This window comes from Centrocercus urophasianus, unplaced genomic scaffold (genome assembly GCF_019232065.1).
Source record: "Centrocercus urophasianus isolate 14NV4802_14NV808 unplaced genomic scaffold, USGS_Curo_1.0 seq_62, whole genome shotgun sequence".
Lineage (NCBI taxonomy): Eukaryota > Metazoa > Chordata > Aves > Galliformes > Phasianidae > Centrocercus > Centrocercus urophasianus.
The window spans coordinates 96,622-124,133 of record NW_024885222.1 but is presented as its reverse complement, the minus strand read 5'-3'; the positions used below and the strand labels follow the sequence as shown (position 1 = coordinate 124,133).

General features: G+C 53.0%; 6 protein-coding genes across 10 annotated transcripts; 5 read left to right on the top strand and 1 right to left on the bottom strand.

Annotated features, from left to right (window-relative positions):
* The first annotated feature begins 102 nt into the window (after positions 1–102).
* On the top strand, positions 103–3,217 carry G6PC1 (glucose-6-phosphatase catalytic subunit 1). Its single transcript, XM_042836606.1, has 5 exons — positions 103–374; positions 754–863; positions 1,615–1,723; positions 1,873–1,988; positions 2,270–3,217. The coding sequence occupies exons 1-5, from the start codon at positions 145–147 to the stop codon at positions 2,779–2,781; spliced, it is 1,077 nt and encodes a 358-aa protein (XP_042692540.1). The 5' UTR covers positions 103–144; the 3' UTR covers positions 2,782–3,217.
* A 1,338-nt stretch (positions 3,218–4,555) lies between these two features.
* LOC122170021 (putative protein PTGES3L) lies at positions 4,556–10,857 on the bottom strand. 4 transcript variants are annotated; one of them, XM_042836604.1, is made up of 17 exons: positions 10,752–10,854; positions 10,257–10,406; positions 10,080–10,146; positions 9,660–9,758; positions 9,235–9,324; positions 9,093–9,146; positions 8,290–8,412; positions 8,060–8,219; positions 7,654–7,711; positions 7,161–7,317; positions 6,948–7,064; positions 6,626–6,756; positions 6,415–6,481; positions 6,164–6,255; positions 5,488–5,542; positions 4,943–5,037; positions 4,556–4,781 (listed from the first exon to the last, which is right to left on the bottom strand). In XM_042836604.1, the coding sequence occupies exons 1-17, from the start codon at positions 10,757–10,759 to the stop codon at positions 4,646–4,648; spliced, it is 1,659 nt and encodes a 552-aa protein (XP_042692538.1). In that variant the 5' UTR covers positions 10,760–10,854; the 3' UTR covers positions 4,556–4,645. The 4 variants fall into 4 exon arrangements, with proteins under 4 accessions (XP_042692538.1, XP_042692535.1, XP_042692536.1 ...); XM_042836601.1 differs by lacking the exons at positions 9,093–9,146; positions 9,235–9,324; positions 9,660–9,758; ... (1 more) ...; positions 10,257–10,406; positions 10,752–10,854 and adding an exon at positions 8,489–8,573; XM_042836602.1 differs by lacking the exons at positions 4,556–4,781; positions 4,943–5,037; positions 5,488–5,542; ... (6 more) ...; positions 8,060–8,219; positions 8,290–8,412 and adding an exon at positions 8,736–8,915 and having other exon boundaries at positions 10,752–10,857.
* Positions 10,858–10,924: 67 nt separating this feature from the next.
* Positions 10,925–14,651, top strand: RUNDC1 (RUN domain containing 1). The gene is made up of 5 exons (XM_042836596.1): positions 10,925–11,288; positions 11,946–12,104; positions 12,314–12,512; positions 12,724–12,831; positions 13,074–14,651. Exons 1-5 carry the CDS (start codon positions 10,965–10,967, stop codon positions 13,937–13,939), a joined length of 1,656 nt encoding a protein of 551 aa, XP_042692530.1. The 5' UTR covers positions 10,925–10,964; the 3' UTR covers positions 13,940–14,651.
* A 424-nt stretch (positions 14,652–15,075) lies between these two features.
* On the top strand, positions 15,076–17,353 carry RPL27 (ribosomal protein L27). Its single transcript, XM_042836652.1, has 5 exons — positions 15,076–15,135; positions 15,235–15,317; positions 15,553–15,722; positions 16,316–16,426; positions 17,263–17,353. The coding sequence occupies exons 2-5, from the start codon at positions 15,237–15,239 to the stop codon at positions 17,309–17,311; spliced, it is 411 nt and encodes a 136-aa protein (XP_042692586.1). The 5' UTR covers positions 15,076–15,135; positions 15,235–15,236; the 3' UTR covers positions 17,312–17,353.
* Positions 17,354–17,585: 232 nt separating this feature from the next.
* IFI35 (interferon induced protein 35) lies at positions 17,586–21,113 on the top strand. Its single transcript, XM_042836651.1, has 10 exons — positions 17,586–17,652; positions 17,793–18,025; positions 18,118–18,213; positions 18,656–18,796; positions 19,104–19,217; positions 19,523–19,667; positions 19,881–20,014; positions 20,165–20,354; positions 20,570–20,676; positions 20,855–21,113. The coding sequence occupies exons 1-10, from the start codon at positions 17,601–17,603 to the stop codon at positions 21,044–21,046; spliced, it is 1,404 nt and encodes a 467-aa protein (XP_042692585.1). The 5' UTR covers positions 17,586–17,600; the 3' UTR covers positions 21,047–21,113.
* Positions 21,114–21,508: 395 nt separating this feature from the next.
* Positions 21,509–27,491, top strand: LOC122170005. 2 transcript variants are annotated; one of them, XM_042836572.1, is made up of 5 exons: positions 21,509–21,726; positions 21,851–21,954; positions 22,874–25,765; positions 26,108–26,316; positions 26,777–27,491. In XM_042836572.1, exons 1-5 carry the CDS (start codon positions 21,549–21,551, stop codon positions 26,844–26,846), a joined length of 3,453 nt encoding a protein of 1,150 aa, XP_042692506.1. In that variant the 5' UTR covers positions 21,509–21,548; the 3' UTR covers positions 26,847–27,491. The 2 variants fall into 2 exon arrangements, with proteins under 2 accessions (XP_042692506.1, XP_042692507.1); XM_042836573.1 differs by having other exon boundaries at positions 21,637–21,982.
* The last annotated feature ends 21 nt before the right edge of the window (positions 27,492–27,512 follow it).

Here is a 27,512-nt window from a genome sequence, read left to right as displayed (position 1 = left end):
GATGCACCCTTCAGCAAAAGTGGTTTGGGTCCAAAGATCAGTGCTGGGGCAAGTGACCTATCGGCAGCAAACACGAACCCGTGGGGTATAAAACTGCGGTGGAGCACGGGACAGCCTGAACCAGGCAGGAGGCTGCGTAGGAGGATGGAAACCCCCATGAACCTCCTGCATGATGCAGGCATCCAGGCGACGCACTGGCTGCAGGAGCATTTCCAGGGCTCTCAGGATTGGTTCCTCTTTATCTCCTTTGCTGCAGACCTTAGGAACACTTTCTTTGTTCTTTTCCCTATCTGGTTCCACTTGTGTGAGCCAGTGGGCATCCGGCTTATCTGGGTGGCCGTGATCGGGGACTGGCTCAACCTCGTCTTCAAGTGGTGAGTAGTGCTGTGCTGCAGCTCGCTGCAGGTTCACCAACATGGCTGGATTAATATAGCCAGATGTGTGCCCAGTCCTGATGTACCGCCTTATACTCTAAGCATGTGATGGGGACAGGTGGCCTCTGCCTATGCTGGCACAGTAAGATGGCTCCCCATAGCCTGAAAAGGCATGGAAAGAGCAGACATATCCTCTTCTCAGAACATCAGCTTGCTCCCAGAGCATTCCTGCTCCTTGTCTTAAGGGTTTGGGGATGGGGACAGGGACAGGTGCTGTCTGGGTGATATTTTGACGCCTTCCAGCTCTCAGCCAGAGCTGGAACCACAGCACATTCTGGTGCCCAGTACGACCAAAGATCCCTTTCTACTTTCATTTCAGGATCCTGTTTGGTGAGAGGCCATACTGGTGGGTGCATGAAACTGATTATTACAGCAACACCTCTGCGCCGGCCATCCAGCAGTTCCCACTCACCTGCGAGACCGGCCCCGGTAGGGTCCCCTGCTCTGACAAAAGCAGTTGGCACTTAGCCCAGGGAACCAGGAGTCCTGATCCTAGGCTGGGGTGGTGCTGGCACAGCCAGGGCTGTTATCTCAGCCATTATCACTGAGCTGTGGGGCCACTGCCATGCTCTGGTGCAGAGCAGACTCTTACCCTTGGTGTGTGCAGATGTGGCAATTTAGCACAAACTCTGCCTGCGCTGGGCTGCAGAGGTGGTGGGGACCTGGATCATCTTGTGATGGGGAAATGCTGAGAGCCCTGCTGTGGCTCACTTGGCAAAGAGAAGGTATTGAGGGGATCTGATCAGTATCTGACGCAAGGAGGCCAGGATCCATTTGGTGGTGACCGGCACCAGAATAGGGAACATTGGCACAGGGAGTTCTATCTGACTGCGAGGAAGAACTTCTGTGATGTGAGAGTGGTGGAACTCTGGCACAGTTGCCCAGATTCGTGCTGGAGTCTCCTTCTTTGGAGATACCCAAACCCATCGGGACTCATTCCTGTGCAACCTGCTCTGGGGAAACTGCTCGGAGGGGCCGGGAGAGGTCGGGGGGGTTGAACTGGGAGAGCTCCAGAGGTCCCTTCTGCCTCCTGCAGTTCCGTGATTCTGTGCTCCCTGTGCCACGTTATCACCTGCCTGCAGGCTAGGAATGGGTGCTCAGTGTGGGAGCCCCTGGGGCCCGAGGGTAGCAGGGACAGTCTGCTCTGAGGGGGCTGACCTAAGGCCTGCTTCTTACCCAGGGAGCCCCTCCGGCCATGCCATGGGTGCAGCAGGAGTGTACTACGTCATGGTGACTGCCCTGCTTTCCATCGCCATGGGCAAGAAGCAATCAAAAACACTGAAGTACTGGTGAGTGTATGCAAGCCCTGACCCCGAGATGAAAGGGATGCAGGTAGACCTGTTTAGGCAGCAGCACTACAATGCTCTGGCACCACTCAAAGTCCATGTTGGCAGCATGTGCCAGTTTTGGCACTGATGGAACTCTTTACCCCTTGCAGGATTCTGTGGATCATGCTGTGGATGGGGTTCTGGGCCGTTCAGGTCTGTGTCTGTCTGTCCCGTGTTTTCATCGCTGCCCACTTTCCACATCAGGTCATCGCAGGGGTCATATCTGGTGAGCTCACTTTGTTTCTGTCCCTTCAACAACTTAGCACACCCCTGTGCTCCCATTGTGTGCACGAGAAAGGAGCAGGAGCAAGCAAGAACTGCAGACAGTGGCTCTGCACTTGTTGCTGTTGAGAAGGAGCCTTTGTCCACGTGCCATTGGATGTGGGCTAGGGGGATGGGAAGAGGAATTTGAGAGCGTAAGGGTGCAGCAGTGACTGTCAGGTCTGCACCGCACTCTGGAGCCGCTCTTAATCTTGCTCTGACTGCTAGTACCTCTTCTCCTGGCAGGCATGGCCGTGGCTGAGACCTTCCAGCACATCCATTCCATCTACCATGCCAGCCTCCGCAGGTATCTGGGCGTCACCTTCTTCCTCTTCAGCTTCGCCTTGGGCTTCTACCTGCTACTGCGTGTGCTTGGTGTTGAATTGCTCTGGACTCTGGAGAAGGCACAGAGGTGGTGTGCCCGTCCTGAGTGGGTCCACATCGACACCACGCCTTTCGCCAGCCTTCTTCGCAACCTGGGCATCCTCTTTGGGCTGGGGCTGGCCCTGAGTTCCCACATGTACCTGGAGAGCTGCCGCGGGAAGCAAGGCCACCAGCTGTCCTTCCGCCTAGGCTGTGCTGCCGCCTCACTGCTGGTCCTGCACCTCTTTGATGCCTTCAAGCCGCCCTCGCACATGCAGCTGCTCTTCTATGTCCTTTCCTTCTGCAAGAGTGCAGCTGTGCCGCTGGCCACCGTCGGCCTCATCCCCTACTGCATCTCTCAGTTTCTGGCCACGCAGGACAAAAAGGGTGTCTAGGGGCAGGTAACAGTGTGGCCAGCCTGGCTCAGGAACCACGGGATTGTGGGGGTTGTGCTGGTTTCTCTCCATTACAGCTTCAAGGGCTGACTCCAACATGGCGTGCACCCACGGTGCCAGATGCGCCACAGGTGCCTGTGGCACAAGGGACAGAGACAGCAGGAGCAAGGCACTGTCAGTTGTGGGTGCTCAAAGTCTGTGGCAAGGCAGCTCTGCAGGGGGACAGGTGGGAGATGGAAACAAACACCAGCTCGTGGAAGCCCCCAGCCCCAAGGCTCCTCAGCCCCTGCCCAGTGCTCGCTGGTCAGTGAGAACCACTGCCCACTGTTCACTGCTGCGTGGAGCAGCTCTGGGTACGTGTGTGTATACATGCACGAACATGTAGTGCTGTGTCTCTAAACAAGGCGTATTTTATTAAAGATGAAGATGTATTTTATTGGCGAGTTCAGCTGTCTTGTGGGTGTGGGGATGGTGCCGAAGTGCCATCCCCAGGGACAGGCAAGCTGTTGGTGCTGAGGATATTCCTTCTCAGGTCCTGCTCCTGCCTGCTGCAAGACATGGCTGGAAGCACAAGGAGAGGTAGAACCAGGCTTCTCCAAGTCTTCCTGCTGCCTAGAACATACAGGCATGTAAAGGAGAACTCAGGAGTTCTCCTTGGGAAGGTGCATGGAGGTGTCCTGACTGAAGTTCAGTAGTGACTGCACAGAGGGCAGGGAGGCAAAGCTGCTTTTGTGCTCTTTGTTCAGGGACCCTGTATGCACCACATGCCAGCAATGAAAACATATTTGTGCCACCTCACTACTGAGGGCAGCAAGTAGAGCTTCAAGACCCAGCAGGTGTGTGTGGGGCCGGTGCAGTGCTGCTTGGCAATCCCACACCCCCTGTACCCTGCCCCATTAGCAGAACACCTGACTGTGATAGGAGTGACTCCAGTACGTAAACCCACAAAGCACGCTTAAAGCTCATGACAGCAATCAGTGCATGTTGGCAACTGTCAGAGACAGTGCACGTACAAGGTGCATGCAGCCCAGATATGGTGTCTAATGCTGCATGCACAGGGTGATAAAGACCAAACAGCAAATCATTCGAGTCTCATGTTAAAATCCCATCCAAAGCAAAGTGGGCTGTAAACATCTAAAGATAGAGTTCAGCTGCGAAGCTTGTTTTTTACAGGAAAAGCTTCAATAGGAAGCTTACCTAGATTAGTAACTCCCAGGTTTCCACTGACTGGGAAAGGACAGTGTTGGCCAAGTTGTCAGTCTAGCTGGGCAAGGATGCAGCCAGCACCTCTGGGCACCCTGCGTGTCGGGAAAAAGGACTGCTGCTTCCCCTCCTCCTGCAGTAAAGTGTCACAACAGGAGCTGATGGCCTGCACAGCCTTGTCCCTTAGCCTGATCCTGCTACTCACAAACAGCTCAATAGCTGGCAGAGGGCTCTGCTGTTCGTTGAGTGACAATGCAACATAGGCAAGCGAGGAAACCATGTGAGGCTGCTGCTATCCTATACACTCATGATAAACATCTTTAAGATGGAGATTTGTCTGTCTCTATTTTTCTGTTTATTATGAACATCTGGACTAAACCTGCCATGCTGGTTCTAGGAGGGAAAAAAACAACAATACCTAGACCCATATCAGGTGTTTTTTGACCATGGCTCTTCAGCGCCCCTTTTGCTTCTGCAGCTGAAGTTATAGCAGCCTTGGGGACTGCTGGCAGAAAAGGCAAGCTGGAGAGACATGGAGTAGTAGTCCTTCCTAACTACATGGGATTTTACGTGAGATTTTTTTTGTCTTTATTTTCTGGGAGAGAACTTAGTGGAGATCATACAAAGCAGGGATGACAGCCCTACTTTTAAAATTCTTTCTTTATGCTTCATCTCTCTGTTGACTGATGAATTCCTGGAGCAGAGCTTGCACTTCTCCTCGACGACTCATCTTGGTTGCCTTGCCCTGGTAGCGGCCTCGCTTCCCAGCTCCTTTGCCTTCCAGCAGCTCTGCCACCCTGCAGAAACGTCAGGACATACTGAAGGCCACTCACTTGCAGAGGAAAGTAGCTTGCCCTTACATGCTCAGTGAGCATAGAAGGCTCCATGCCCTAATTACACTGCTCAGCTGCTTGGGCAGAAGTCTCACTAATTTTAAAGAAAACATAGAACACAGTACCTGGGACCTAAATTCTCAACTGCTTCAACAGGGCCAGATAGAAGAAAGAGTCCTGCTTCTTTTTCATCTCCCACAGTCAGGAACAGCAGGATTTCCTGTAGACGGAGAGAGGGATGATGCTCCCAAAGGGCCAGTGCCCTCCTTTTCCCATTAAGACATTAAAACAAGTAGTAAGTTTGTGCTCATTACTGAAACTCAATTTGGAGTAAAAGGGGAGGGAGCTTTTGAAGCTTTCAGACTGAATTGTACATTGTGGGAGACCGAGCAGGTACCGGAGTTAGGTTGTCCAAAGTTAGCATGTCCAAAGAGGATCTGCATGGGTTTTTGGGAGATAAGCTCTTCCGCACTGCTCTGAATTTTCACAACTGCATTTTTTGACTATTGAGGATCCCCAGCACCCTGAGGCTGCTGGGAACCACAACCTCTTCTGCAAGGAAAGAGACTTGTATCTTCTGACTGTGGTGCAAATGGAAGCCTATCCAGCCTTGCTACAAAGTTGAATGACAACACCACTGGTGGCAGGTTAGTCTGTATCAACCACTCACCTCTTTCCCAATCTCATTAGCAATGATGTTCATAAACTCAGAGTCACCCTCTTTCCTGCATAGACAGGTAAAAAGCCACTTCAGAGAAAAAAAAAAAAGTATACATATCCACACCAGAGTCCAAAACATTAATAACAAACTGCAGGCAATGACTCTCCAAGCTTAGCTTTTCTCAGTTTTCCATTTTGTTTGCTAAAGAATAACATTTCCACTAACATCAGAGAAGTTGAAAGGTAAGATCTGCAAGCACAACCTATGATTGTGCCTGAGGTTCTGGTCTCTTGCAATCAGGCTGCAGATTATTTTCTTTCTATACATATAAATCCTTTTTATAATTTCTTGTGGGTATATTAGGAATTATTTAAGTGTTTAAGAAATCAGGCTCCTCAGTTTTATTTGAAAATACTGTGAGCAAAAAGACATGAGACAGACAATCATTTCTTAGCTATAGCATCAGAGGAATTCAGTAACTGAATTACTAACATATTTCTTTAACTATACAACCTTTCAGCAGGCCCAGACAGTTCTTTCCACCTTGTTTGTAGCTGTCCTTGAGAAATTTTTGACTTTTAAAAATATAATTGTCATAAACAGGCCTGAATAGGTGTCAAGGAAATGCAGCTCTCACAAATCATATACCATGGGTTCTTATCCTTTTTCCTGAACTCCTCCATACCTGTGTAACACAAACAGCGGACTTTGAACAGGTTTGCTTTTGAAATCCTGGGCTATCAAAACAGCAATGTCTCTTAGCAGGTTCAAATTATTCTGAAAGAAAAGTGAAGAAGCAGCACCACAGATGGTTAAGCCAGCGTGAACTGATTTGTGCTCGCAGAATTGGAAGCAGTTTTGATAAAAACAGACGCCTCAATTTCAGGTCAGCTCTACAGGAAGCAGACAGTCTGCTTTCCTCAGCCAACCTCATACCTTCTGAAGCAGTTTCACAGAACTCTGCAATCTCTTCACGGCCTCTACATGCTCACCTGGTCCATTTCTGAAAGAAAAAGGACAATTTGGATCACTGCTCTCAAGTGGGTAATATATAATAAAAAACATCATGTAGAAGTACCTGAGACTTATGCTACATTTGTCAGAAGGAAAAATAAAGATGAAAGAACCAAAGTGAAAAGGGTATTACTTCAGCAGTGAGGTCAGGGCCTTCTCAGTACGGTGACTTTGTTCAACTGACTTCAGCACTCTATTTCCTGCCAGGAAAACCAAGTTGGTTTTGTTCTTTTTCCCTTTCTCTGTGCAAAGAAGTTTAATAACCTTAAACAGAAAAATACCCTGGTTAGAAAAGGAGAATGGTATTTTGCTTTTATCCTCATAGGTGGTCACCTCTGCCCATTTTCCCTCCAGGACAATTTCAAGCAGACCCTGTACCTCCAGGATTTCTGCTGTCCTTGAGCTGTATGTGTGTGCTGAGGGCTCCTGGAGGTAATGTGGCTGCAGCCCCCTACCTGCAAGTCACTCAGGTTGGAGACATGAGTCCCACAGCACATGTTGGAGTCTATGCCTTCAATGTCTACAACTCGAACTGGCCCCGTGTGGTCACCTGGTAAGCCACGGCTTCTCACCTAGCAGAGCAGGAGAATGGCAGACAAACCAATATCCATGCTGCAAGTGCTTTGGTCCCATGGGTATTGCCAGCTTCCTTCACTCCCATCACTTACTGTTTCAACCTCAGAGTCATCTGCAGCCAACTCTCGCACTGTCACCGGTATCCTCTCTCGGATCTTCTCATTCACGCTCTGCTCCAGCGCTGCCATTTGCTCTGTGGTCATGGAGGGGGTGTCCAGCTCAATGACACTCTGCTGCCGGCCCAGCTCCCTGCACAGATGAAGAACATCCGCTGCTGTGAAGAGCAGATGGAAGATCCCTCCAGGTAGCACCAAGTGCCACCTGAGAGGAGCTGCTGGGAATATGACTGAAACCAAATGCTTCTCTCCCTGCTATTTAAAGGGCATCAGATGCAATCACGCCCATGCAACAGGACAAGAGAAAGCAAGCAGTTTACACAGCTTGTCTTATTTCAGCCCAGGCCATCTGAGCTTAGGCGAAATATCGCAGCATATGCTGCTTTCCATTACCAACGTGCACCCCCTCCTGGCCTGGTGGCACACACACCAGGTGAAGCTAACATTAATGGCTGCTTTTCCAGCTCACCATGAAGTTGTTTTGAATCCAAACATCCGCTCTGCCATGGCAGTGATGAGGTGCTGTCCTGGAAGAGATGTGCAAGCAGTGGCTTTGAGCTCAGGATGCAGGAAAGGGTCCTCCCCCAAAACGCACAGTTATTCTGCCGACGTTCCCCGCGGTGTTTGGGCCCGGCCCAGGCGCTGGGAGGCTGCCGGCGGCAGGTGGGGGGGCAGCTGTCACCGGGTGGCCCTGCGGAAACCCCGGGGCACCACGGTGCACTTCGAGCGTCTCCGGCGCACCGCGCGTCGCCTCCAGCCCCGCGAAGCCGTCTTACGAGCACGGTGGGGACAACCGGGGGGGCGGGAGGGAACTGGCGGGCGAACCGGGAAGGGACGAAGCGCGCGCCGCCCTCCTCACCCGCCCGGCCCCGCACCCGAGTGCTGTTGCATGTGATCGAAGCGGCGCTCCCAGTCCAACGACAGCAGCACGGCGCTGCCCGGCTCCAGCGCCGTCTCCACGAAGTGTACGGCCTGGGCGCCGCGCCGGGTGACGCGCAGCACCGGGACGGTGCCGATGAGGCCGCGGTCATCGGGCTGCGGAGACAGAGAGCCGTCGTCCGGGCCCGGCCGCGCCGCCCCGCTCCTCGCCCGGCCCCGGCCGTACCTGCCCGCCGCCCTCGGGGAAGAGGATCGTGTCCTCCAGCACCACCTGGAAGCCGCGCGTCGGCTTCCCGCCGCCCTCGGGCCGCAGCTCGGCCTCCCGGCACGACACCACCCTCGTGGCGAACTGCAACGCAGAGGCGGCGGCACCGTGAGGGGCCGGGCTGGACCGGGCCGCGCGGCGCCGCCAGCCCCGCTGCTACCTGCCGGGCCCAGCTGTCCCGCTGGCAATGGAACACCATAGCGGCGGCCCGGGCTGCGTAGAGAGGGCGAGCGACGGCGTCCGGACGGCCGAGGGAGGAACTTGCGGCTGGCGGGCGGGGCTGGCAGAGCGGCGGATCCGGCTCGGAGCGCGCTGCCGATGGGCGGAGCTCCGCCTCTCAAGGCGCTGCCCTCCCGTCCCGCGGATCCCCGAGCTCACGGCACGCCGTGGCGCATCGCGGCAGCACTTCGCGTTTATTCACTCGCGCGTACTCGGCCCCGGAGAGCCTGCAAGCTCTCGCCGCCGTGCACTGGGCTCCGCCGCTCCTTTCCGCAAACCGGCGTCAAGCCTCGGTGCTCCGCTTTCTTCGCCCGTGTCCCGGCTCGTTGCTGTGCGCTGCTTTGTGGAGCCGTGCTTCAGAGGTCGTCCTGCGGAGGGATGAGGAGTGTGGTGGGAGGAGGCCAGCGGCAACCACTCGGTGCTGTCCGTGAGCCCCTGGGTGCATCCCCACAGCACACTGCAACCCAGGGGGCAGCAGCTGGAGCAAGAAGAGTGCCAGGGACTTCTGGAGTGCCTGGGGAATAGAACTCCGAGGCTCTACTCACATCCAGGTCATCCATGGTCGGAGGAGGGGCTTTGTCCGTCACCTTCTGCAGGAGCTGGATAGGGAACAAAGGTCTGTGGGAACGACACGGCTGGCTGTCCCCCAACGTGCCAAGCAACCTGTGCACACAAAACCAGGCTCACCTCTGCATACTCCTCCACCATGGCCCTCTCCACCTCCTCGTCCCCTTCCCAGTCTCGCCAGTTGTCAAAGTCAACGGAGAGCCAGGCTGGCTGTGGGCAGAGAGTATCCCCTGAGAAAGGAAGCAGTGTGGCCCTGACCTCACACAGAGCAAGCATGGACTACTCCTGCATAGGAGAATGTCCCTGTGGCTGCAGGGGCCAGTCCTGACCCTACCCACATCGAGGATGGGAATGCCACATCTTCCTCAAAGCACTTAAGTGAGCTGATAGGGAGCAGGAGGCATTCCTGTGTATGCTTACTGAGAGCTCTATTTTGGGGTGGCTGTATCAGGATCAGGGTGTCTGTCCTGGGGGCACGTGGAACCCAGAAAGCCACTGTACTGTCAGCCGCAAAGGCTCTCCTTACTGTCCAGCACCATTTGCACCTTGATGTTTTCCTTGGTGATGCGGGGCCAGGCCACTTTCTCTTTCCACTTCCTCATAAAGCACGTGATGGAGCGGTCAGAGCGCTTCTCTCGTGAGTCCTGCCAAGAGATGAGGATGTTTCCCCTCATTGTCTGCTGTGTTCCTCTCTAATCCACAGCAGATACACAGAGGATCAAAGCTCAGCCACATTTGGGCTGTGGTACACAGAACCATGGAGAAGAGTTGTTTGCAGCCCAGCACTGTGCTGCATGTGACAGACTCAGGATCAGGTTTTCCAGGCTTGTGCTCAACCCACTCAGGCTCTCAGAAAATGAACAGAATCCAACTCTAAGCTGCACTGCTCAGGACAGCACAGGCTCTGTTCGATTCTGAGCATGATGCAGGCTGTCAGGGAATGGCCTGCTGGGGAGAAGTCTCACCTTGGAGTTCACTCTGGCATACAAATTGATCTCATTGTAGAATTCTACTCCATCTGCGTTTCTGCAACTGCCAAAATACAGATACCTGGTTTAGAACAGAGCTGACCATACGCTTCACTGGCTCACACAGGGTCCTCCTGCCCCCAAGATCCCCATAGCTCCAGACCTATAGCCCACCTGAACACCAATCGGTGATCCTCGATGATGACCTGAACATCTGTGCTGTCCTCCACGCAGAACTCCAGGAAAACATACCGCGGGCGGTCATACCACAACGTCTTTGCATGTTGCCTGGGAAAACACGGGCTGTGTGTACTTCCATAGAACCTTCAGTGCAGCAAAGACAGACTGCGCATCAGGCACAAGCAGAGATTTGGGCCAAAGCCTAGTTGGACCCCCCGCAGGCTGCGCTGTAGGAACCACGGGGCCGGTTACTCAGCGGGTGGCCGCAAGCACACCCAAGTGCACAGCACCCGCGGGCTGCAGCAGGCCGCGATCGGCCACCCCTGCCGTGTCCGTTACCAGCAGCGGCTGTCCTGGGGCCCTGCCCGGGGCCTGGTTTGGGTGTTGCCTCAGGCTTTTTTTTGGGTGTTGCCCCAGTGTGTTTGGGACTCGACCGGGCGCTGTCCCGGGACCCCGCCACGCGCAGTCCCGCAAAACGGGCCCGCTCACCTCGCCATGTCGGTGCTCTCCCCGCACTATTTCGGACCTCCGGAAACGGGGCCTGTCGTTTTCCTCCCGGTCCCTCCGAGCCTCAAGGGGGCGCTCTGGCAGCTCGCGGCAGGGGCCGCGCCCTCGTGCCGCGTCCTGGTTCCGCGCTGCCCCGCCCCACCCGCGCCGCGGCGAGAAGATGGCGGCGGCTGTGCGGCGCAGGTGGCGGCCATAATGGAACCGGAAAGCGGCCTGCTGGGCCCAGGGGAGCGTTGGGCGCCGGTGGGCGCTGTGACGGTGGAGCAGCAGGAAGAAGAAGAAGAAGAAGAAGAGACGGCGGCGGGGTCGCCGCGGTCGGTGCCGCGGTTGCGGGCTGAGCGGCGCCGCCTGCACGGGGCGCTGCTGGCGCTGGCCTCGCACTTCGCGCAAGTGCAGTTCCGGCTGCGGCAGGTGGCCAGGGCCGGCCCGGCTGAGCAGCAGCGCCTGCTCCGCGACCTTGAGGACTTCGCCTTCCGTGGCTGCCCCGCGCCGCTGGCCCACGGGCTCGGGGATGGCCTAGTGAGTGCGCGGGGCGCGGTGGGGCCGGGCGCCCTGATGGGGCGGATGGCGTCTCGTGTGCCGGGCTCTCCTAAGAGGCCTGTAGGAAAGCTGTGACGTGACGGTGCCAGGACGGAGGGTAGTGGCCGTAGGATAGTGGCCTAGCAGAGGCTGCTCAGGGAATCTAGGGTTGCCCCGTCCTTGGAATTGTTTGAGGCCAGGTTGAATGGGGCTTTGGGCAACCTGCAGTGTCAGATGTCCCTCCTGTGGCAGAGGGTGGAGCTGGATGGTCTTCCAGCCTTGACAGCGCTGTGATTCTCTGACTTGTTTAAAATCCATTTAGCAATAGCTGTTCCCCTTCCCCCTGCTGTGACGGGCATCTGAGGTAAGGAGTGGTTGTTACAGCTGCCCAGCACTGTTCTGACCAGCAGTGTTGTACCACACCAGATGTGCGTGTGATGGAGTTTGTCTGCAGAGGTTCTTGTTTGTCATGTGAGTTGATGTGACCAGTACCTTTCCTTGATGTGCTGGCATGCCTTTTTTTTTTTTAAATGACTTGTAATGTTCACCTAATTGATTGCTTGAACTGGAAACATTCCTCATATCACAGACCTGTACTGTGGGGCTGGCCTGCAATGGTGAATGTTTAATTTTATTTACTGACAACTTTTTCTTCAGAGTGAGCAAGAGAAGCAGGAGCGAATTGAGGTCCAGAAGGAAAAGCAAAGAGAGCTGATCTTGCAGCTTAAGACACAGCTGGATGACCTAGAAACATTTGCGTACCAGGAGGGTAGCTATGACTCTCTTCCACAGTCTGTGGTTATGGAAAGGCAACGGGTAAGGCTCCAGAGGTTCTGTATTGCTCACAGTCATTAGTAATACAGTATGAATAGTTAGCCTGCATGCATGTGTGCAGTCTTGTTGTCTATTGTGATTTTCATCGTGTGACAAAGAAGCCTATTTCCAAGGTAGTAAGTGAAGTATCTTGGAGGTTGTGGACACTGGTGCCACATACTGAAGTGATACAACTGACTGATGTTTTTCAGATGATTATAGATGAATTGATCAAGAAGCTGGACATGAACTTGAGTGAAGATATTGCAACACTCTCTCCAGAAGAATTGCGGCAGCGTGTGGATACTGCCATAGCACAGATTGTTAATCCAGCTCGGGTGAAGGAACAGTTGGTGGAACAACTGAAGACACAAATAAGGGACCTTGAAATGTTTATCAACTTCATTCAAGGTCAGTGCTCAGTTTTTAGACAAGTAGATTGAATTGATATATAATTCTGATGTAGTTATGAAGAGGGAGTCTGCAGATGTCAAAGGATGTTCAGAGCTGGTGGTGGATAGAAGCAAACTGCCAAGCAAGGAGCAAAGTGGTTTAAGGGAGTACTGACCTTTATATGTGGGATATACAGTCTAAATTCACAAGTGTGAAATTCTTGTTCTAGATGAAGTTGGAGGTTCTGGTAAGGCGGAAGATGGACACTGTGAGTGTGCAGGCAGAAAAGATGGTGGTGGTTCCTACAAACCAAATATCTGGTCTTCTGGAAACAGAGGTAGGCACTGCTTGGCATGAAGGTTTGTTTGTCACTTTATTGCTGTCACTCATTTGATGTTCATGGAGCATGAACTAGCATCCAGGTATATTAGCATGTTTTTAAAGTGTTTTTTATTTCTATTATTTATAAATTTTATTGACAGAAGGTCTGTGTACAATTCTTTTGCCCTTCTTAAAAGCATGTTGATTCCTTGATGGGAAAACGTGTGGTTTTTTTACTTTCTTTTCTAACCTGAGCAGTGAACCCAGAAGATGCCAAAAAGTTGCGAGAAACAGGCCTGCACCTCATGCGTCGCATGCTTGCTGTGCTACAGATATTTGCTGTTAGTCAGTTTGGTTGTGCCACTGGTCAAATTCCTCGCAGCCTCTGGCAGAAGGACCAAACCAACAAGGACTATTCTCCCTTAGTTAAGAAACTGGAGCTGTCGGTAGACCGGGTGAGGCAGCTAGCTTTGAAACACCAGCAGGGTGACCACGTTATCAGTTCTTCCGATCTGCAGGATGTTTCATTAGGAGGGAGAGATGAACTGACTCTGGCTGTGCGGAAGGAGCTGACCGTTGCTTTGCGAGATCTGATGTCTCATGGGCTCTGTGCCTCTTCTCAAGGGATGAGCCTGGTGTTGGCACCCATTGCATGCTTAATTCCTGCATTCACCTCCTCACCACAGACCATGCACCCCTGGGAACTCTTTGTGGAGTATTACAAAACTAAAAATGGACAGGCCTTCGTGGAGTCTCCAGCTCGCAAGCTGTCCCAGTCCTTTGCCTTGCCTGTGACAGGAGGAGTCACCATCACACCTAAACAGAGCCTGCTGACAGCAGTTCATACAGTTCTCACTGAGCATAACCCCTTCAAGCGCAGTGCAGACTCTGAACTGAAAGCTCTAGTGTGTATGGCGCTAAACGAGCAGCGCTTGGTCTCCTGGGTAAACCTGATCTGCAAATCTGGAGCTTTGGTGCAATCTCACTACCACCCGTGGAGCTACATGGTAAACACAGGCTTTGAGAGTGCACTTAATATCCTCAGTCGTCTGAGCAACTTGAAGTTCAACCTCCCGGTTGACCTGGCTGTCCGGCAGCTGAAGAACATCAAAGATGCTTTCTGATGTATTTTTATTTTAGATCATCCACTTTTCACAAGTGAGCAGCTGTTGATCTCCAGAAGCCTAGCTTTTTTTTCTTTTTTTCTTTTTTTTTTTTTCTTCCCTTAAGACTGAATTCTGCTCTTTGAAATCGATACTTGCTTTTAGGAAAATCTTGATGCTGGTGGCTGGGTGCGATGCGGTATGGCACTTTATCCTGCCCTTCTTATGCAGTTCTGAATGGCAAAAATTGGTGAGCAGATTTATGCCATGCCGGGTGCTGGATGGGTGCAGGAAGGTCCTGACCACGGAGCCTGTCCACGGGAGCACAGTGCATCTGAGCTGTTGTGCTGCATCTGCACGCTTATTTCAAAATCTGTGGTCTAAATGGTGCCAGTATGAGATACCTCTCAGGAGAAGTGAGGCAGTCTGATGTCTGCTTGGGAGTGGGAGTTTGGTTGCTTATGTTTGATGTGGCTGCGCAGGGGTGAGGGATTTGTTTTTCCCAGTGTGAATGTAAGAGAACTGGGGGCAAATCCTGCTGAGGAACTGGGTATGCACTGAACCAGCAATATTCAGGCTGCTGGATGAGGGAGCTGACATTCAAATTACTTTGCAAGCATCCCAGAAGATCCTTTTCTGAAACTTCTGTGCAGAGATCAGAGCACCAGGGCTGTGGTATTCCACGGCGCATGTATTAAACTGCTGTAATTAGTGTCTGTGTGGGGAAAATCCATTTCCAGTGACTGTGTTTTAATTTGCGTTGGTTATTAGCCCTTGTGATGCAGGTGTAGTGGCTCACTTGGCTTTGTAATATTTATAATATCATTGTAACGTATCTGCAGTTCCTGATGGCGTTAGGATTTTTGTGTCTGCTGTAACAGCATCTCCCCTGCTGGGCGTGGACTGTGCTGCTGCAAGGGATCCTGAAATGAAATCGCGAGAAGAGCGCTGCCTTACAATGCAGCGTTAGTCGACACTGCACTGACGGCCCGGGCAGAACCGTCTGCCGTGTGGAGGCATCGAAGGCGTTGCGCCGGGCCGCTGCCGGGGGCGATGCGGGGGGAGCGGCCGCGGGACGGCGGGCAGGTGCCCGGCAAGTGCGGGATCGCTGCGCGTGTGCGGATGGGGCGGAAGTGACGTCAGGGCGCGGGGTGAAGGGTCGGCGGAGGGGGAGGGGTTTCCTTTTCCGCCGCGGCGCCATTGGGGAGGCTGTGCTGGTGAGTTGGGGCGGCTGCGGGATCTGCTTCCATCCGCGGGAACGGCGGGGCTGGGAACGGCCGGAGCCCGCTGTTGACCGCCGTGTGCCGTGTCTGCAGAGATGGGCAAGTTTATGAAGCCGGGGAAGGTGGTGCTGGTGCTCGCCGGCCGCTACTCGGGGCGTAAGGCTGTCATCGTGAAGGTGAGCGCGGGGCTGGGGGGTTCCTGCAGGGCTGCCATCGCTGTTGGCCCTGGCCGGCCCCGCCGCTGCCCTGACCGCTCCTGGAGAAAGGCCGGGAGCTCTCAGCGCAGCCGGCGGCGGTGTGTTTAGAGATGTCTGCGCGGGCCGTGTTTGTGCTCGGTTGCCCGGCTGGACGCAGCGCAGCTCGGGGCGGTTGTGACGGGTTGGCTCAGCGCGGGTGTGGGATGCGTTTCAGAACATCGACGATGGCACATCCGACCGGCCCTACAGCCATGCCTTGGTGGCAGGCATCGATCGCTACCCGCGGAAGGTGACAGCGGCAATGGGCAAGAAGAAGATAGCAAAGAGGTCTAAGATCAAGTCTTTTGTGAAAGTTTACAACTACAACCACCTGATGCCCACCCGGTGAGTGTAGTTATTTCAGCAGGACTAAAGTCTGACGGTAGGAAGGCCAAAGGAAACACGTTGTGTGCGTTCAGTGTTTGTAATTCTTGAACGTTCTCTTTGGTAAGTGCTGTAAATCGTAGTGGTTCTCCATTGTGTGACTGAGTGTATGCAGGGTTCACTATGTGAAAATAGTGACTTAGGGTTTGTAAAGCTGATGTGAAATATCAACATACTGCTTAGATGATGCAGCTGGATTTTAATTTCAGTCATGTTCAATTTCAGTTAATTGTGGAATGTCAGTGGCTGAACTTCTGAAACTGTTATGATAATTTGGTGCTCCTGGTAGCTGTTGCCACCCAGGAATGTTTTTCTTTTCCAGTTGTAAGTGCTGCTTTTACAGGCTGCCAGATACAAAATGCAGTACGGAGTTGCTTGTCTGTTGTCACAAGTGAACCTTTTTCCTTAATTTGCTGAATTAAATTACTTTGATCTGGTGATTTCTGGAATTAAATGATTTAAGTACTATAGGTCTTTAGCCTGGTACCAATACGTACATATGACGTTATGCCAGGTACAGTGACTGTCTCACACCTTTCTGCTCTCTTGCCCAGGTATTCTGTTGATATTCCCCTGGACAAAACTGTTGTCAATAAGGATGTGTTCAGGGACCCTGCTCTGAAACGCAAAGCAAGACGTGAAGCTAAGGTGAAGTTTGAGGAGAGGTGAGTTGGAAGCTTATAATCTTGATGGTATCTCACTTTCTGGAGGATTCAGTGCGATAATGGTGTTGCCCTAGTTGATTGCCTTAAATTGCTTTAAGTACGTTTTTGGAATGATTATTTCTCTCTTGCTGTGCTTTTTCCCACAACCAAGTAGTGTGGTAGGTTGAGTTTGTCCATGTTCCTGTTTACAAATTCCAGTAGATTCACGTTAACAGTTACTTTGTTGCTGCCTCACAGAAACAAGCGAGGTGTTCAGGTGACATGATGATAACTTGGCATCTTACCATCTTGTGTCCACTGGATTTGTGTCACTGAGCTTAGCATGACAGGGCAGTACTCACCTTGCCCAGAAGCTTTCCTTGTTGACAACACTTTATTTCAATGCTTACTTCAGAAGTACCTTCCATGGAAGGAGCTGTGCAGCAGCAGCAAAGAAGCAGGGGTGTCCTGCTGACAGCTCAAACAACTGGGTGTTTTAAAGCATGTATATAATGCATATCCTCTGCGCTTAAATGTTGGCAGTTCTTTATGTGCAGCTAATGGGTGCATTCTACATCATCTGAAGCTGCCCTGTGTGTAAACTGCTGCAGCGTGGGTCTCCCTCATGATATGACTTTATGAGGAAAATCTGCAAGCTGATAATCACTTCCATGGGGACTTCGAACTTTTAGGAAGTTTAGTTGGCAGACGGGGGGAAGAAACCAGGTGCATTACCTGTAGGTAAACAGTGCTGCTTTTTGCCTGTATAGGTGGATAGGGAGGGGTTGGGTGAATGTTTTATGCTGTTTCCTGTTCATACAAAGTACACTCTAAAATTGGTGTTCCTCTTCTTTCAGATACAAGACTGGCAAGAATAAGTGGTTCTTCCAGAAGCTGCGATTCTAAATTTAAAATAGGACTGTTTCAATAAATGTTTATTAAAAACCATCTTGCTATGTTATGTAAAATTGTGTTGGTAGCCCTTTCAATGGGGTATAGATTTGCTTTGGATGTTCATAAAGGAGTTGGAAAAGGGAAAAAGTAAACTGATAAGCTTTTGAAAAATCTGGAATGATGTGTGAGCCTGAGGTGTGGGTGAACGGAGCTGTGTCTGCGTCACTGCTGGGCGCGTCATTGCCTCACGGTGCACTTTCAACTGACTGCTGCTGAAGTCATTTGTTTTATTTCAGCCCATATGTTGGAGATGTCTTGGGGTAAATCCCCATCGGTGAATGCAGATGGGAGAGGTAATTCCAAATAAGCTGGCTGAGAATTGCAGTGACTGAGCCCCTGCCAGGATGCTGCTGTGTTTTTGATTATCGTTTTACATTACTTACTGGCTAAGCAGCACTTGTAACCATGTCTTCTCTGGGAACTGGGCTAAAAGCTCGGTTATTCAGCTCTGACCCACCTGGGGGAGGCCCAGGTTGGGCCTGCGCGGAGACGGAGCTCCGTCCTCCAAGCGGGGACGGAGGCGGGGCCGGGCCGCGCTGCGGAAGGAAGGAAAAGCGAAAGCGTCAGGCCTTGAGGAGCTGCGGCTGGGTGGTGCTCGGGCTGCCGCGGGGTCCGGCCGCGCCGTCGCTCTTCGCTGTCGGAGCTGCCGCCATGGATTCGGAGGAGGTGACGGCGCCACGCGGGGCTCCGGGGTGGGAGGGGAGAGGAGAGGAAGGGCCGAAGCTCAGAGGCTTCGGCTCTGACCCCGCGCTCTGTAGGACTACTTGGTGCGGCAAGCCAGCCCCCAGCACCGGGAGGACTGCAGCCCGAAGATGAGCCCCGAGCGAGCCCGGCAGGAGATCGAGCAGTGCAAGGTGTGTCCTGCTCCGGCCGCGTCCCCGAGAGATGAGTCGAGTCGGCTCCCGGTCCTCTGAGGCCTTTATCGTAGCCGGCACAGAGGCCCCACAGCTTCCTGGGCTGCAGCTGCTGCTCTTCTGAGTCTGCAGCCATCGTGCTTGCAGCTTTTTGGTAGCAGTTTTTCACGTGCTAACCTGTCTCCTTGCAAGCTCTCTGCACTGGGATGCCAGCAGATTTCTTGAGTTTTGTATTTTTCTCTCATACATGTGGCACCAAACTGCTGAGTGCAAGCCAGAAACAGTAAAGAGGGGATACTCGCAGTCATGAAGTACCCGGACTGGGTTCCTGGGCTGTGCATAGGGAGCAGCCTGCTGCCCGCCCTCACAAGTGTGTACTGGGGTTGGACACGCTGTGGGGGCGCTGCATTGTTAACAGAGGCACTAACTGTTCCTCTCACAGGGTCTTTGTAGTGCTCTGGATCAAGACAACGCGATGCTGCAAAAGGACAAGGAAGCTGTAGAGCAAAGGTTACAACGTGTAAAGAAAGAGAGAGAACTTCTTCAGAAAAATCTCAAGCAAAAGCCTCCAAGTTATGACAAGGTATCCCTCCAAGTGCGTGCTTGAAGGAGTTGTCTTAGGCAAGGCAGCAGTGGAAAGTCTGGCTGTGCTGCGCAGCTCAATGCTTTGAGAAAACTTTGATGGGATGCAACAGTGGTTACATGGAACTGTACAAGGGGCCTCTGTTGGGAAGTGAGCTTGTGCTGTGGAGGAAGGCTGCAGTGGAAAGCCAGGGTGCAGGATGGCGAGCAGAAAAATGGTGCAGGGTGGAGTTGCTTAGATCAGAGAGCAGCTGTAATCCCAAACTTTGTCTTGATTCCCCTACTGCTTGCTATTTCTTTTCTTCCAGGTGGATATCTCTGTAGCACAGGATGAGAAGAGCAGATTGACACAGGAGAAGCAGATGTTGGAAAACAAATTGGAAGAAATGAGGAAGAGGATCCTCAGGGAGGACCCGATGATGGTAACAGAGCATGTGTAGGCACTGATGGCCACAGGTAAAGGGTGTGAGCCAGGGTGGAGAGGCTGCTGGTGAATGCAGCTGGGCACTGCATGTTATTAGGCCTGGCTCTTCTCAGCTTTGGGCTCCTTTGCCAGGGCCAGAAACAGTGGCTTTGGGACTCTGGGCACTGCTGGACCATAGGAGAAACTCTGCTAAGTCTAGCCAGCTGTTTGGTTTGAGCCATGAGCTTATTTCTCATCTGGGTTGGCAAGGACAGGTCTTGTGCAGGGTGCAGTCTCTTCCAGCTGCTGTGTTCTCTAACCTAGATGCTGCATGCCTTACCAGAGAGGAAGGTAGTGTTTAAGGGACTTGCAACAGATAAGGAGGACATGAACAAGCTGGTGCTCACCCCTCTGATCCGCTATCCTCTGACAGGGGGCTCAGCTCTCATCACCTTTGAGAAGGCAGAGGGTAAGAGTGAAAGGAGCACTGCTATGGGAAAGTGTCCGAGTCATTTGGGCTTGCCAAGCATCACTGGCAGCAGTGCTACAGCCACAGCACTCACAAGCACTGTTTGTCCTGGCCAAGCCATCATTGTGCAAGGCTGTTCCCCTTTCCCAAAGCTTTCACTCTCCCATGCCCTGTCCTACTGATTGCCTGGGCTGAGGGCTTTTCCTTTTGCAGTGGCCCAACGGGTGATAGAGATGAAAGAGCATGTGGTGGAGCTGAGCCATGGGGAGGACCCAGAAGACCTTGACCGGTGCCAAGTGCGAGTGCAGGCAGGTCCAGTGGACATACTGCTGCCATCTGCTCTGGAGGTATGTTCCAAGGGCTCAGGGCCGTGTTCTTCTCCACTGCTGCCTGGACTGTGTCACTGGTAGCAGCTCAGCCCAGCACACCAGTACTGCAGATCTGATCTCCTCAGGCTTTGCCCCGCTGCAGCACTAACTAGCCTCTGCCATCCCCAGATTGGGCTCGCTCGAGGCAGCAGGAGTATCCTGGTGTCCGGACTGCCCAGCCTGGGCATCCCTGAGGACATTCTACTGGACAAGCTGGAGCTCTTCTTCAGCAAGACAAAGAATGGAGGCAGTGAGGTGGAGAGCAGGGAGTTCCTGGATGACTGTGGCCAGGTGGTGCTGACCTTCACGCAGGATGGAGGTGTGTGGGACACACTGAGCACAGGGCTGTTGGAGGAGGAAAGCAGCCCAGCCAGCTCTGGGAAGCACTGGTTGTCTCCCAAGAGCAGGTGGAGTTGTGAGGAATGGGGATGGGAGACTGTGCTGGAGCTGAGCAGTGTTGGCGATCATGCCAGAAACATAACCATGAGTTCAGCAGGGGTCTGTGGAGCTCACGGCTTTCTTCTTCATCTCCAGTGGCCGAGCAGCTAATCACTAGAGGGCAGGTCCAGGTGCCTATTGGGAAAACAAAATACAAACTCAAAATATCACCCTATATGAGAGGAAATGTCACCAACTTGCAGGTAAGGGTACGCACTCTGGTGTGGAGTAGCACCCACCAGCCCCAAGAGAGCCAGCATGGGCTGGGGGCTCCTGAAAGCCTGAGGGGTGCATTTCTGGTCCCCTCTGCTGCTGGGGGACCGTGAGTCCATGCTGGCCATGCAGTATGGAGTCTGCAGCTCTCTCCTTCTCTATGCCCAGCTGCAGCCCTCCCGCTGCACCAGGACTGTTCTGCTCTCGGGGATCCCAGACGTGCTGGCTGAGGAGCCCATGAGGGATGCGCTGGAGATCCATTTCCAGAAGGACAGCCGTGGTGGTGGAGAGGTGGACGTCCTCGGCTATGTCCCAGCTGGGCGCCAGGCAGTGGCTGTGTTCAGGGAGGATGTGGGCTAGCCCTGACCAGCACTGTAAGCCTGGCTCATCGGGAATTCAGTGTGTGAATTAAAGAGGCCTGCACGGAGCTCTGTGTCTGTCGTGCTGGGGACTGCCTGGGACAGGGCCGGGACGACAAATGGAGGGAGAGCCACGGGGAAAGCCGCGTCCCAGCCCGGGCAAGGGGACAGAAGAATCACAAGGCCGGCCCGGGCCGTTCCGCCGCACCGAGCGGGCCCAGGGGGCGGTGCCGGCCGGGCGGGGAGGGCCGCCTGCTTTCGCTTTCGTTTCCCGGCGTAGCGGCGGGGCCTCGGGGCCGCAGGTAGCGAGGCGAGGCCGCGGCACTGCGCGGCGCTGGGGCCGGGGGCGGGCAGGACCGGGTCGTAGAAACAGCGGCGAAACGGGCCCGGTGTGAGGCGGCCCGGCCCGCTAAGACCGGAGAGGTCCGAGCAGGCGCGGGCCGCGGGTAGGCCGCTGTAGGGCCCTGTCACCTCGGCCCGTTTGCCGCCCCGTCCCCGCAGGCATGGCCGGCTGCACAGTGCAGGTGTGGGGCATCCCCAGCGACCTGCCCCCCGACAGGGTGGCCGACAAGCTGACTATCCACTTCCTGCGTTCCCGCAACGGTGGCGGGGAGATCAGCGATGTGCAGGTGCTGCCCGGATCCCCGGCCTACGCCCTCATCACGTTTGAGGCACCGGCAGGTAATGACTGGGCACTGGGGTGCTGCCCGAGTGTCACCCCGTTATCCTCAGCCCCGGTAACATGGGAGTGCCGCTTCTCGGCCTGCCGGGGCCGTGCTGGTGCCTGTTGTTTTTCCCCACACAGTGGCCCAGCGTATCCTGAAGGCGAAGAACCACGTGCTGTGCATCGGTGGGAAGAAATACCCCCTGGAGGTGGAGGCGCATGTAGTGAAGCTGAGCCCTGATGAGGTAGAGCAGGGCAGAACTGCCCACCCAGGTGACGCACATCACCGTGACAGCCTCAGCTAGCTCCCAGACAGACTTTGTTCTTGGCTGACGCATTCAGGAAGGAGAGCTTGCTCCTCCTTTTAATTTTAATTAGATTTCATTTTTATTTGTATTCAAATGAGGATACGTATATTTTTTTCACACTAATAATACAGCAACAGCGAAGCAGACTTTGCAGTCAGTCATTTGGTATTTATACCTGTCAAAGCAAGGAAGAATAATCAGACTCAAGGGAGGGGTGCTTGTCCCCTTTCCATCTGGTGGTACAGAGGCGATTCTTCTAATGCCTTGGCTCTGCCATTAGCTGGACGCTATGTCATTAGCTGGACATGCAGTGTATTTTTGCTTTTTTTCTTGCAGGAGAGCTTAAGAGATAGACGTACTATTGTCTAGGAGGCACAGGAGATTTCATGTATCTTCTTCCATTTGTCTTATCTTCACATCTGAGCACTGAAAATGAGGGCATGGCAGTTGACCGGGTACTAGAGACCTTGCCAGAAATCTTTGTTGCCAGAAGGAACACTGAGAGAACGAGAGGGTAACTGCATTTCAGCTGCAGAAAGGAGAGTAGCTCTGGGCTATTTGCAGAACTCCCTGCTTGTAGAAGTGGGTCTGCATCTGTGCGGTTTGCCCTTTGCAATCCTTGTTTGCACAAAGCCTCTGGCTATGGATATAAGGTCAAAAGGTCACTTAGGCTGACTGGATCTTTCAGTCATGCCTGTGTTGTTCTCCCATTGAGCATTGTGAAAGCAGGTTACTTTTCTGTCACAGTATCACAGGGGGCTGTGGTAAGAGTCATGTGTATTCACTTCCACCCTGTGCCTTGGAGGGGCCTTATTTTTGGTCTGTACTTTCTCACTCCTTTGGTCTCTACCTGCAGATCTTTGTACGTGTTTTCATGGTGGTTGACTATGGTAAGCTTCCTGCTGGTGAAACGCTCTTGAAGAACTTGCAGAAGGGCTACAGCAGTGTGCAGTTTGACTTTGACTACAGGAGCACACTTTGCAGAGTCAAGGGAACATTTACTGAGCTGCAGGCCTTCAGCAGAGACCTGCTGGCCAGCCTGAACCTCAAAAGCCAGCCCACTGGAGAGAGCCTGCCTTCAGGATCCAGCCATTCGGCCAAAAACACCGGAATGTATGATTACCAGCAAGAGCCTGACTCTGCTGTATCAGCATCAAAGACAGTAAAGCTGCCACACTGGGACCAGGTGTGTGATAAGGCAGCTGATGGCCCATCACCTCGAAGCCACGTGGATCGGGAAGCTGTGGAACAGCTGGAGGACTTTTCCCTGGTCATGGACTCAGACATTTACTTGTACATACAAAGGTTTTGTGCTTCTGAGTACCAAGGTATACTTCGCCAGCATCACGTAGATGTGGTGGACGTTAGCAGCAATGATGTAACCATACTGTACCTCCAACCATCTCCAGGTACATCTGGGGACATGGACACTTTGCAACAGTCCCGCCTGGCGCTACAGCACCTCTACCAGCAGCTGGAAGTGAGCTTGCGCAAAGAGAAGCTCTCCAAGGGAGGACTGAACAACCAGGAACTCAGGGCTCTGACAAAGGAACTGCAGGAGCTGTATCCGCAGTTGCTCTGCCATGAAGATGGGAAACAGCTTGACCTTATTGGAAATCTTGTTGATGTCTCCCAGGCCAAGCAGTATGTTCAACATTTCAGCACCAGAAGTGGTGCCTCACAGATGGCTGGCATGTTCAGTAGCTCCCCACCCTCACAGCCAGCAACTTCCTACACTACAGAGACTACACTGGAAAAGCCCAAAGTTCCTGTGGACACCTTGCCTCTAAAGCTGAGCACAGGCAAGCCAGAGCTGAAAGCTGAACACAAGTTGGCTGCCAACTTCAGTGCTCCAAAAATTAGCAGGTCTCAATACCTTTTGGAAAATCAGGACTCCCCTCTGATGGGGCAGGCACAGCTTTCTGGAAAGCATTTCTCAGAGACACGTGCTCTGGATCCCAGTGACCCAACAACACTGGCACCGCCATGCCAGCCTCATATCTCTATAGTGGATGTCATTTCAAAGTCAGCAGCAGAGTCTCAGCAGGACCCCAAAGAATGGGGCCATGTGAAAGGAGGGGCTAGGCTTACAAGAGAGAAGAGTCTGTCTCCTTTTGGAAACAAAGAAAATAGCACTTTGAAGCATGCTGAGGACTTGACAGACTCAGATCCCAGCAAACATCATTCCCTTGCTGGCGCATCTAGTATCTTTCAGTCTCTAAGTCTCTTTGACACAACAAGAACCTCTTTGGACTCCAAACCCTCTGAATCCAGGTCTATGCTGCGACGCTCCAGCAGCTTTTCCTTGCCAAAGTCAAAGGAAGGCAACAAGCCCCAAGGCACTGGCAGGGCAGCCAGTGGAGACAATAGGGTGAGTGAAGAAATGAGCCTGAACTCTCTGCAGTGGTCTTATCTGAAGTATGCCTGTCGCTCTGCTATTGATGAACTGTGCAGGGGCAGAGTTGTGGACATCTCAGAGCGTTCCACTGGGGACTGCACTGTGCTCACATTGCAGGCAGCAGACAGGAGCAAGCTTCTCCAAGCTAAATGGAAGGTAGAAGATCTTGTGCAGAAGTGTCCTGACCTTGTGTGTCAGAGTATGAGCTACTCAGAGCTTGCTGTAGATGGGCCAGATGATGATGCTCTCTGCGAACTGTGCAGCCGCTTGCAAGGGGGTTCCCTCCAGGTTGGGCTCAGCAAAGACAAGTACAAGCTCTATCTTGCCTGTCCCGAAGACATGCTGCCAGGAGTGACTGAGGCCTTCCATCTGTTCTCTTCCAGGAGGCTCCATGCCCTGAAGTCTTCATCCTTGTCTCCAGAACCAGGGAGAGCTTTAAGTGCAGGGCACCCAAGTGCTGTCCAGCCAAGCCAGGACACCGTGCTGGATGCAGCCCTTCCCAACAGCCTGGAGTCCCTGCAGATGGACCTGCAGCCCCTGGACATTAGCAATAAAACAGTGCACCCAGAGGTTCTAAATGCTTTCCAGCAGCTGGAGGCTGATGAAAACAGATCCCCCAGTCTTTGGAGGTTCCCACAAGCACTGGGATGTGAGGCCAGTGACCGCATAGATCCTGGGGCTGTGCAGGGAAGAAGCAGCGTTCTCAGCCCTAGCATAATGGAAAATTTCAGTCCTGCAGCTCCTAGGGAGTCCAAGGAGCAGCTGAAGACCAAAGTGATGCTGGGGGAACCTGACATTGCACGGCTAAAGCAGGTTTTGCCAGACAGGTTCCAGTTTGTGAAAGACAAGAGCAGAGTAGGCCACGATGATGCCATGGGACAACTGCAGTCACCAGTCCTCACAGCTGATGATGCTCCTCACTCCGTGCCCACCTGGCTGTACAAGAGTATGGCTCCTGATTCATCCCATGCTGCAGCTGAACAGTCACCTGCAGCTGAGCCCAGGTCCCAGGAAAGTAACAGTTCAGGCAGGGACAGCATTCAGGAGGAGCTCAACCTCCCAGCACTGCAAACAAAAGACACCAGCCTTGAACAGGAAAGCTGCAAGACTCCTCTGAGCCAGTGTGATGCTTGCCAGGACTTATGCGTCACATGCCAGACCCCCTCTGGTCATGCCTTGTGCAGGTCATGTTTTGCAAACCAGCCAGCTTGCTGCAGTTCCTCCTTGGTTGCCCCCAGCTGCAAGATCTCAGGGACTTTCAAGATATCTTCTTTGTCACAGAGCTTGCCTGGCTACTTCCGAGACCTGACACTCCAAATTACCTACACCATCCCCAATGGCATTCAAGGGGTAGGTATCCCACCAAAAGGAACTGCCTATCCTGCTGGAAGCTGGGCAGTGGATTCTGTGGGTGTTACTGGGGCTATGGTAGGACAGGTGAAAGAGGGCAGATACAGCTCCACGCCCCATACACAAAGCAGCAGAGGTTTTGCCCCATGCAATAGCACTCCACACCAGGCTTAGGAGCTACTTGCTGCTTTTGAAGAGTGTGTGAGCTCCACTGTTAGTTCAAAGCATCTAGCAGTTCATGGGCACCACAGTGGTCTGTTTTCAAGCTGGACAGCATCTCAGAAGCCAGAGCTGGGATTATGCACTCAGGTGATTGTTTAATATGCTTTCTTCTTTTCTAAGGTCGGTCATCCTCATCCAGGAGAGCCTTACAAAGGGGGATATTTCTTAGCGTTCCTGCCTGACAACAGGGAAGGGCAGAAGACAGCAATTCTGCTGAAGAAAGCATTTGAGGAAGGGCTGACATTTCAAGTCAAGTCCTACAATGGAGAAGAAAGAGTGACATGGGGCCCTATCCCACACAAAACCTCCTGGCATGGAGGCAAAGCCAGGTATGATTCTGTTAGTACCACACCTTCAGGTTTTTCATAGCAATTGTAGAGAGAGAAACACTGATCTTAGCACAACAGACCTTGGGTGCTACTGCAGATTGCCACAGCAACATAGTTGGTGCCCTTTGCTTCCTTTCACATGGCAGCCACAACCCTCCATGACGCATTTCAAGTGGGATAAAGCCTTACTCACCCCCATCTTCAAGCTCTCTCCGTGGCCATGTATTCTGATCCCTCTTCACTTAGAACTTTCCTGGCTTTTCCCATGCCAGCTCTGCAGTCAACTCTGCGTGACATTAGGCAGCAGCAGCTGACAGCTCCCTGCAGCTCCCAGGGAGCAGGTCTTCCACCCTCACCCTCTGCTGAAGGGTTAGGACAAAAATAAGCTGCTGCCCCTCAATGGCTGTCAACAGGATTTACTGTCAACAGGATTTACATTGCTTCACTCTCTGCCCTACAGGAACGGCTATCCAGATGCCCAGTATCTCCATGAGGTTTGTACTGTCCTGAAGAAATTGGGCATTGACTGAGACTCTGTGCCTGAGCATTCACATCCAGTGCCTTCACTTCACCTTCCTTCCCTGCTGACAAAACTAAAACCCAGCACAGCTCAGGAAAAAAGCAGGTGCCTGCCCGAGGAGTGAATTGTGTCCTGAGACAGCCAGAAGTCTACACATTAGCAACAGCAGCCCCTCTATCTCCCAGCTTGGAGCTGAGTGTCCCCATTAGCTCTTACTAGTTGCTCATCTTCTCACCAGCCAGTTAAGTAACAGCTTGTTTCACCATCAGATTCAGGCTGAGCCCTGGCATGATTTTCAACAGAGTGCCATTTAACCAAGCCAAGCAAGCAGGAGCTTGCTTGTAGTTCAACCCCAGACTTCTGGAAGTCTGTTCCCTTTGGCCACTACCGGCCGGCTCCAGCTCAGCCACTTCCAGAGCCTGTGCCAGAGCTGAGCTATCATTAATTTCAGATGCTTAAGTAGACATTTCAGTCCTCGAGCTGACAGCCATGAACTACAGCCCCTCCCCAACACCTGCTCTGGGGACAGCAGGAAAGTTCATGCTTGGTTGGAGACAGCAGCAATGAGTTTCAGCTCTGAACAGCCGCCTCCTGAGAATATCAGGCACAGATAGGGTGCAGATGCAGAAACACAAATAAACAAGATTTATCTCCACATTCTTTGTAGTGGTTGCTC

Coding starts and splice junctions, on each gene's coding strand:
- RUNDC1 (XM_042836596.1), top strand. CDS start 10,965: ATGGAACCGGAAAGCGGCCTGCTGGGCCCAGGGGAGCGTTGGGCGCCG. Junction 11,289..11,945: donor ACGGGCTCGGGGATGGCCTA/GTGAGTGCGCGG, acceptor CTTTTTCTTCAG/AGTGAGCAAGAGAAGCAGGA. Junction 12,105..12,313: donor TGGTTATGGAAAGGCAACGG/GTAAGGCTCCAG, acceptor GATGTTTTTCAG/ATGATTATAGATGAATTGAT.
- G6PC1 (XM_042836606.1), top strand. CDS start 145: ATGGAAACCCCCATGAACCTCCTGCATGATGCAGGCATCCAGGCGACG. Junction 375..753: donor CTCAACCTCGTCTTCAAGTG/GTGAGTAGTGCT, acceptor CTTTCATTTCAG/GATCCTGTTTGGTGAGAGGC. Junction 1,989..2,269: donor CATCGCAGGGGTCATATCTG/GTGAGCTCACTT, acceptor TTCTCCTGGCAG/GCATGGCCGTGGCTGAGACC.
- LOC122170005 (XM_042836572.1), top strand. CDS start 21,549: ATGGCCGGCTGCACAGTGCAGGTGTGGGGCATCCCCAGCGACCTGCCC. Junction 21,727..21,850: donor CACGTTTGAGGCACCGGCAG/GTAATGACTGGG, acceptor TTCCCCACACAG/TGGCCCAGCGTATCCTGAAG. Junction 25,766..26,107: donor TCCCCAATGGCATTCAAGGG/GTAGGTATCCCA, acceptor TTCTTTTCTAAG/GTCGGTCATCCTCATCCAGG.
- RPL27 (XM_042836652.1), top strand. CDS start 15,237: ATGGGCAAGTTTATGAAGCCGGGGAAGGTGGTGCTGGTGCTCGCCGGC. Junction 15,723..16,315: donor AACCACCTGATGCCCACCCG/GTGAGTGTAGTT, acceptor TCTCTTGCCCAG/GTATTCTGTTGATATTCCCC. Junction 16,427..17,262: donor AAGGTGAAGTTTGAGGAGAG/GTGAGTTGGAAG, acceptor CTCTTCTTTCAG/ATACAAGACTGGCAAGAATA.
- LOC122170021 (XM_042836604.1), bottom strand. Junction 10,147..10,256: donor GATCACCGATTGGTGTTCAG/GTGGGCTATAGG, acceptor GTATTTTGGCAG/TTGCAGAAACGCAGATGGAG. Junction 7,712..8,059: donor TCACATGCAACAGCACTCGG/GTGCGGGGCCGG, acceptor CATCTCTTCCAG/GACAGCACCTCATCACTGCC.
- IFI35 (XM_042836651.1), top strand. CDS start 17,601: ATGTTGGAGATGTCTTGGGGTAAATCCCCATCGGTGAATGCAGATGGG. Junction 18,026..18,117: donor CCGCCATGGATTCGGAGGAG/GTGACGGCGCCA, acceptor CGCGCTCTGTAG/GACTACTTGGTGCGGCAAGC. Junction 20,677..20,854: donor GAAATGTCACCAACTTGCAG/GTAAGGGTACGC, acceptor CTCTATGCCCAG/CTGCAGCCCTCCCGCTGCAC.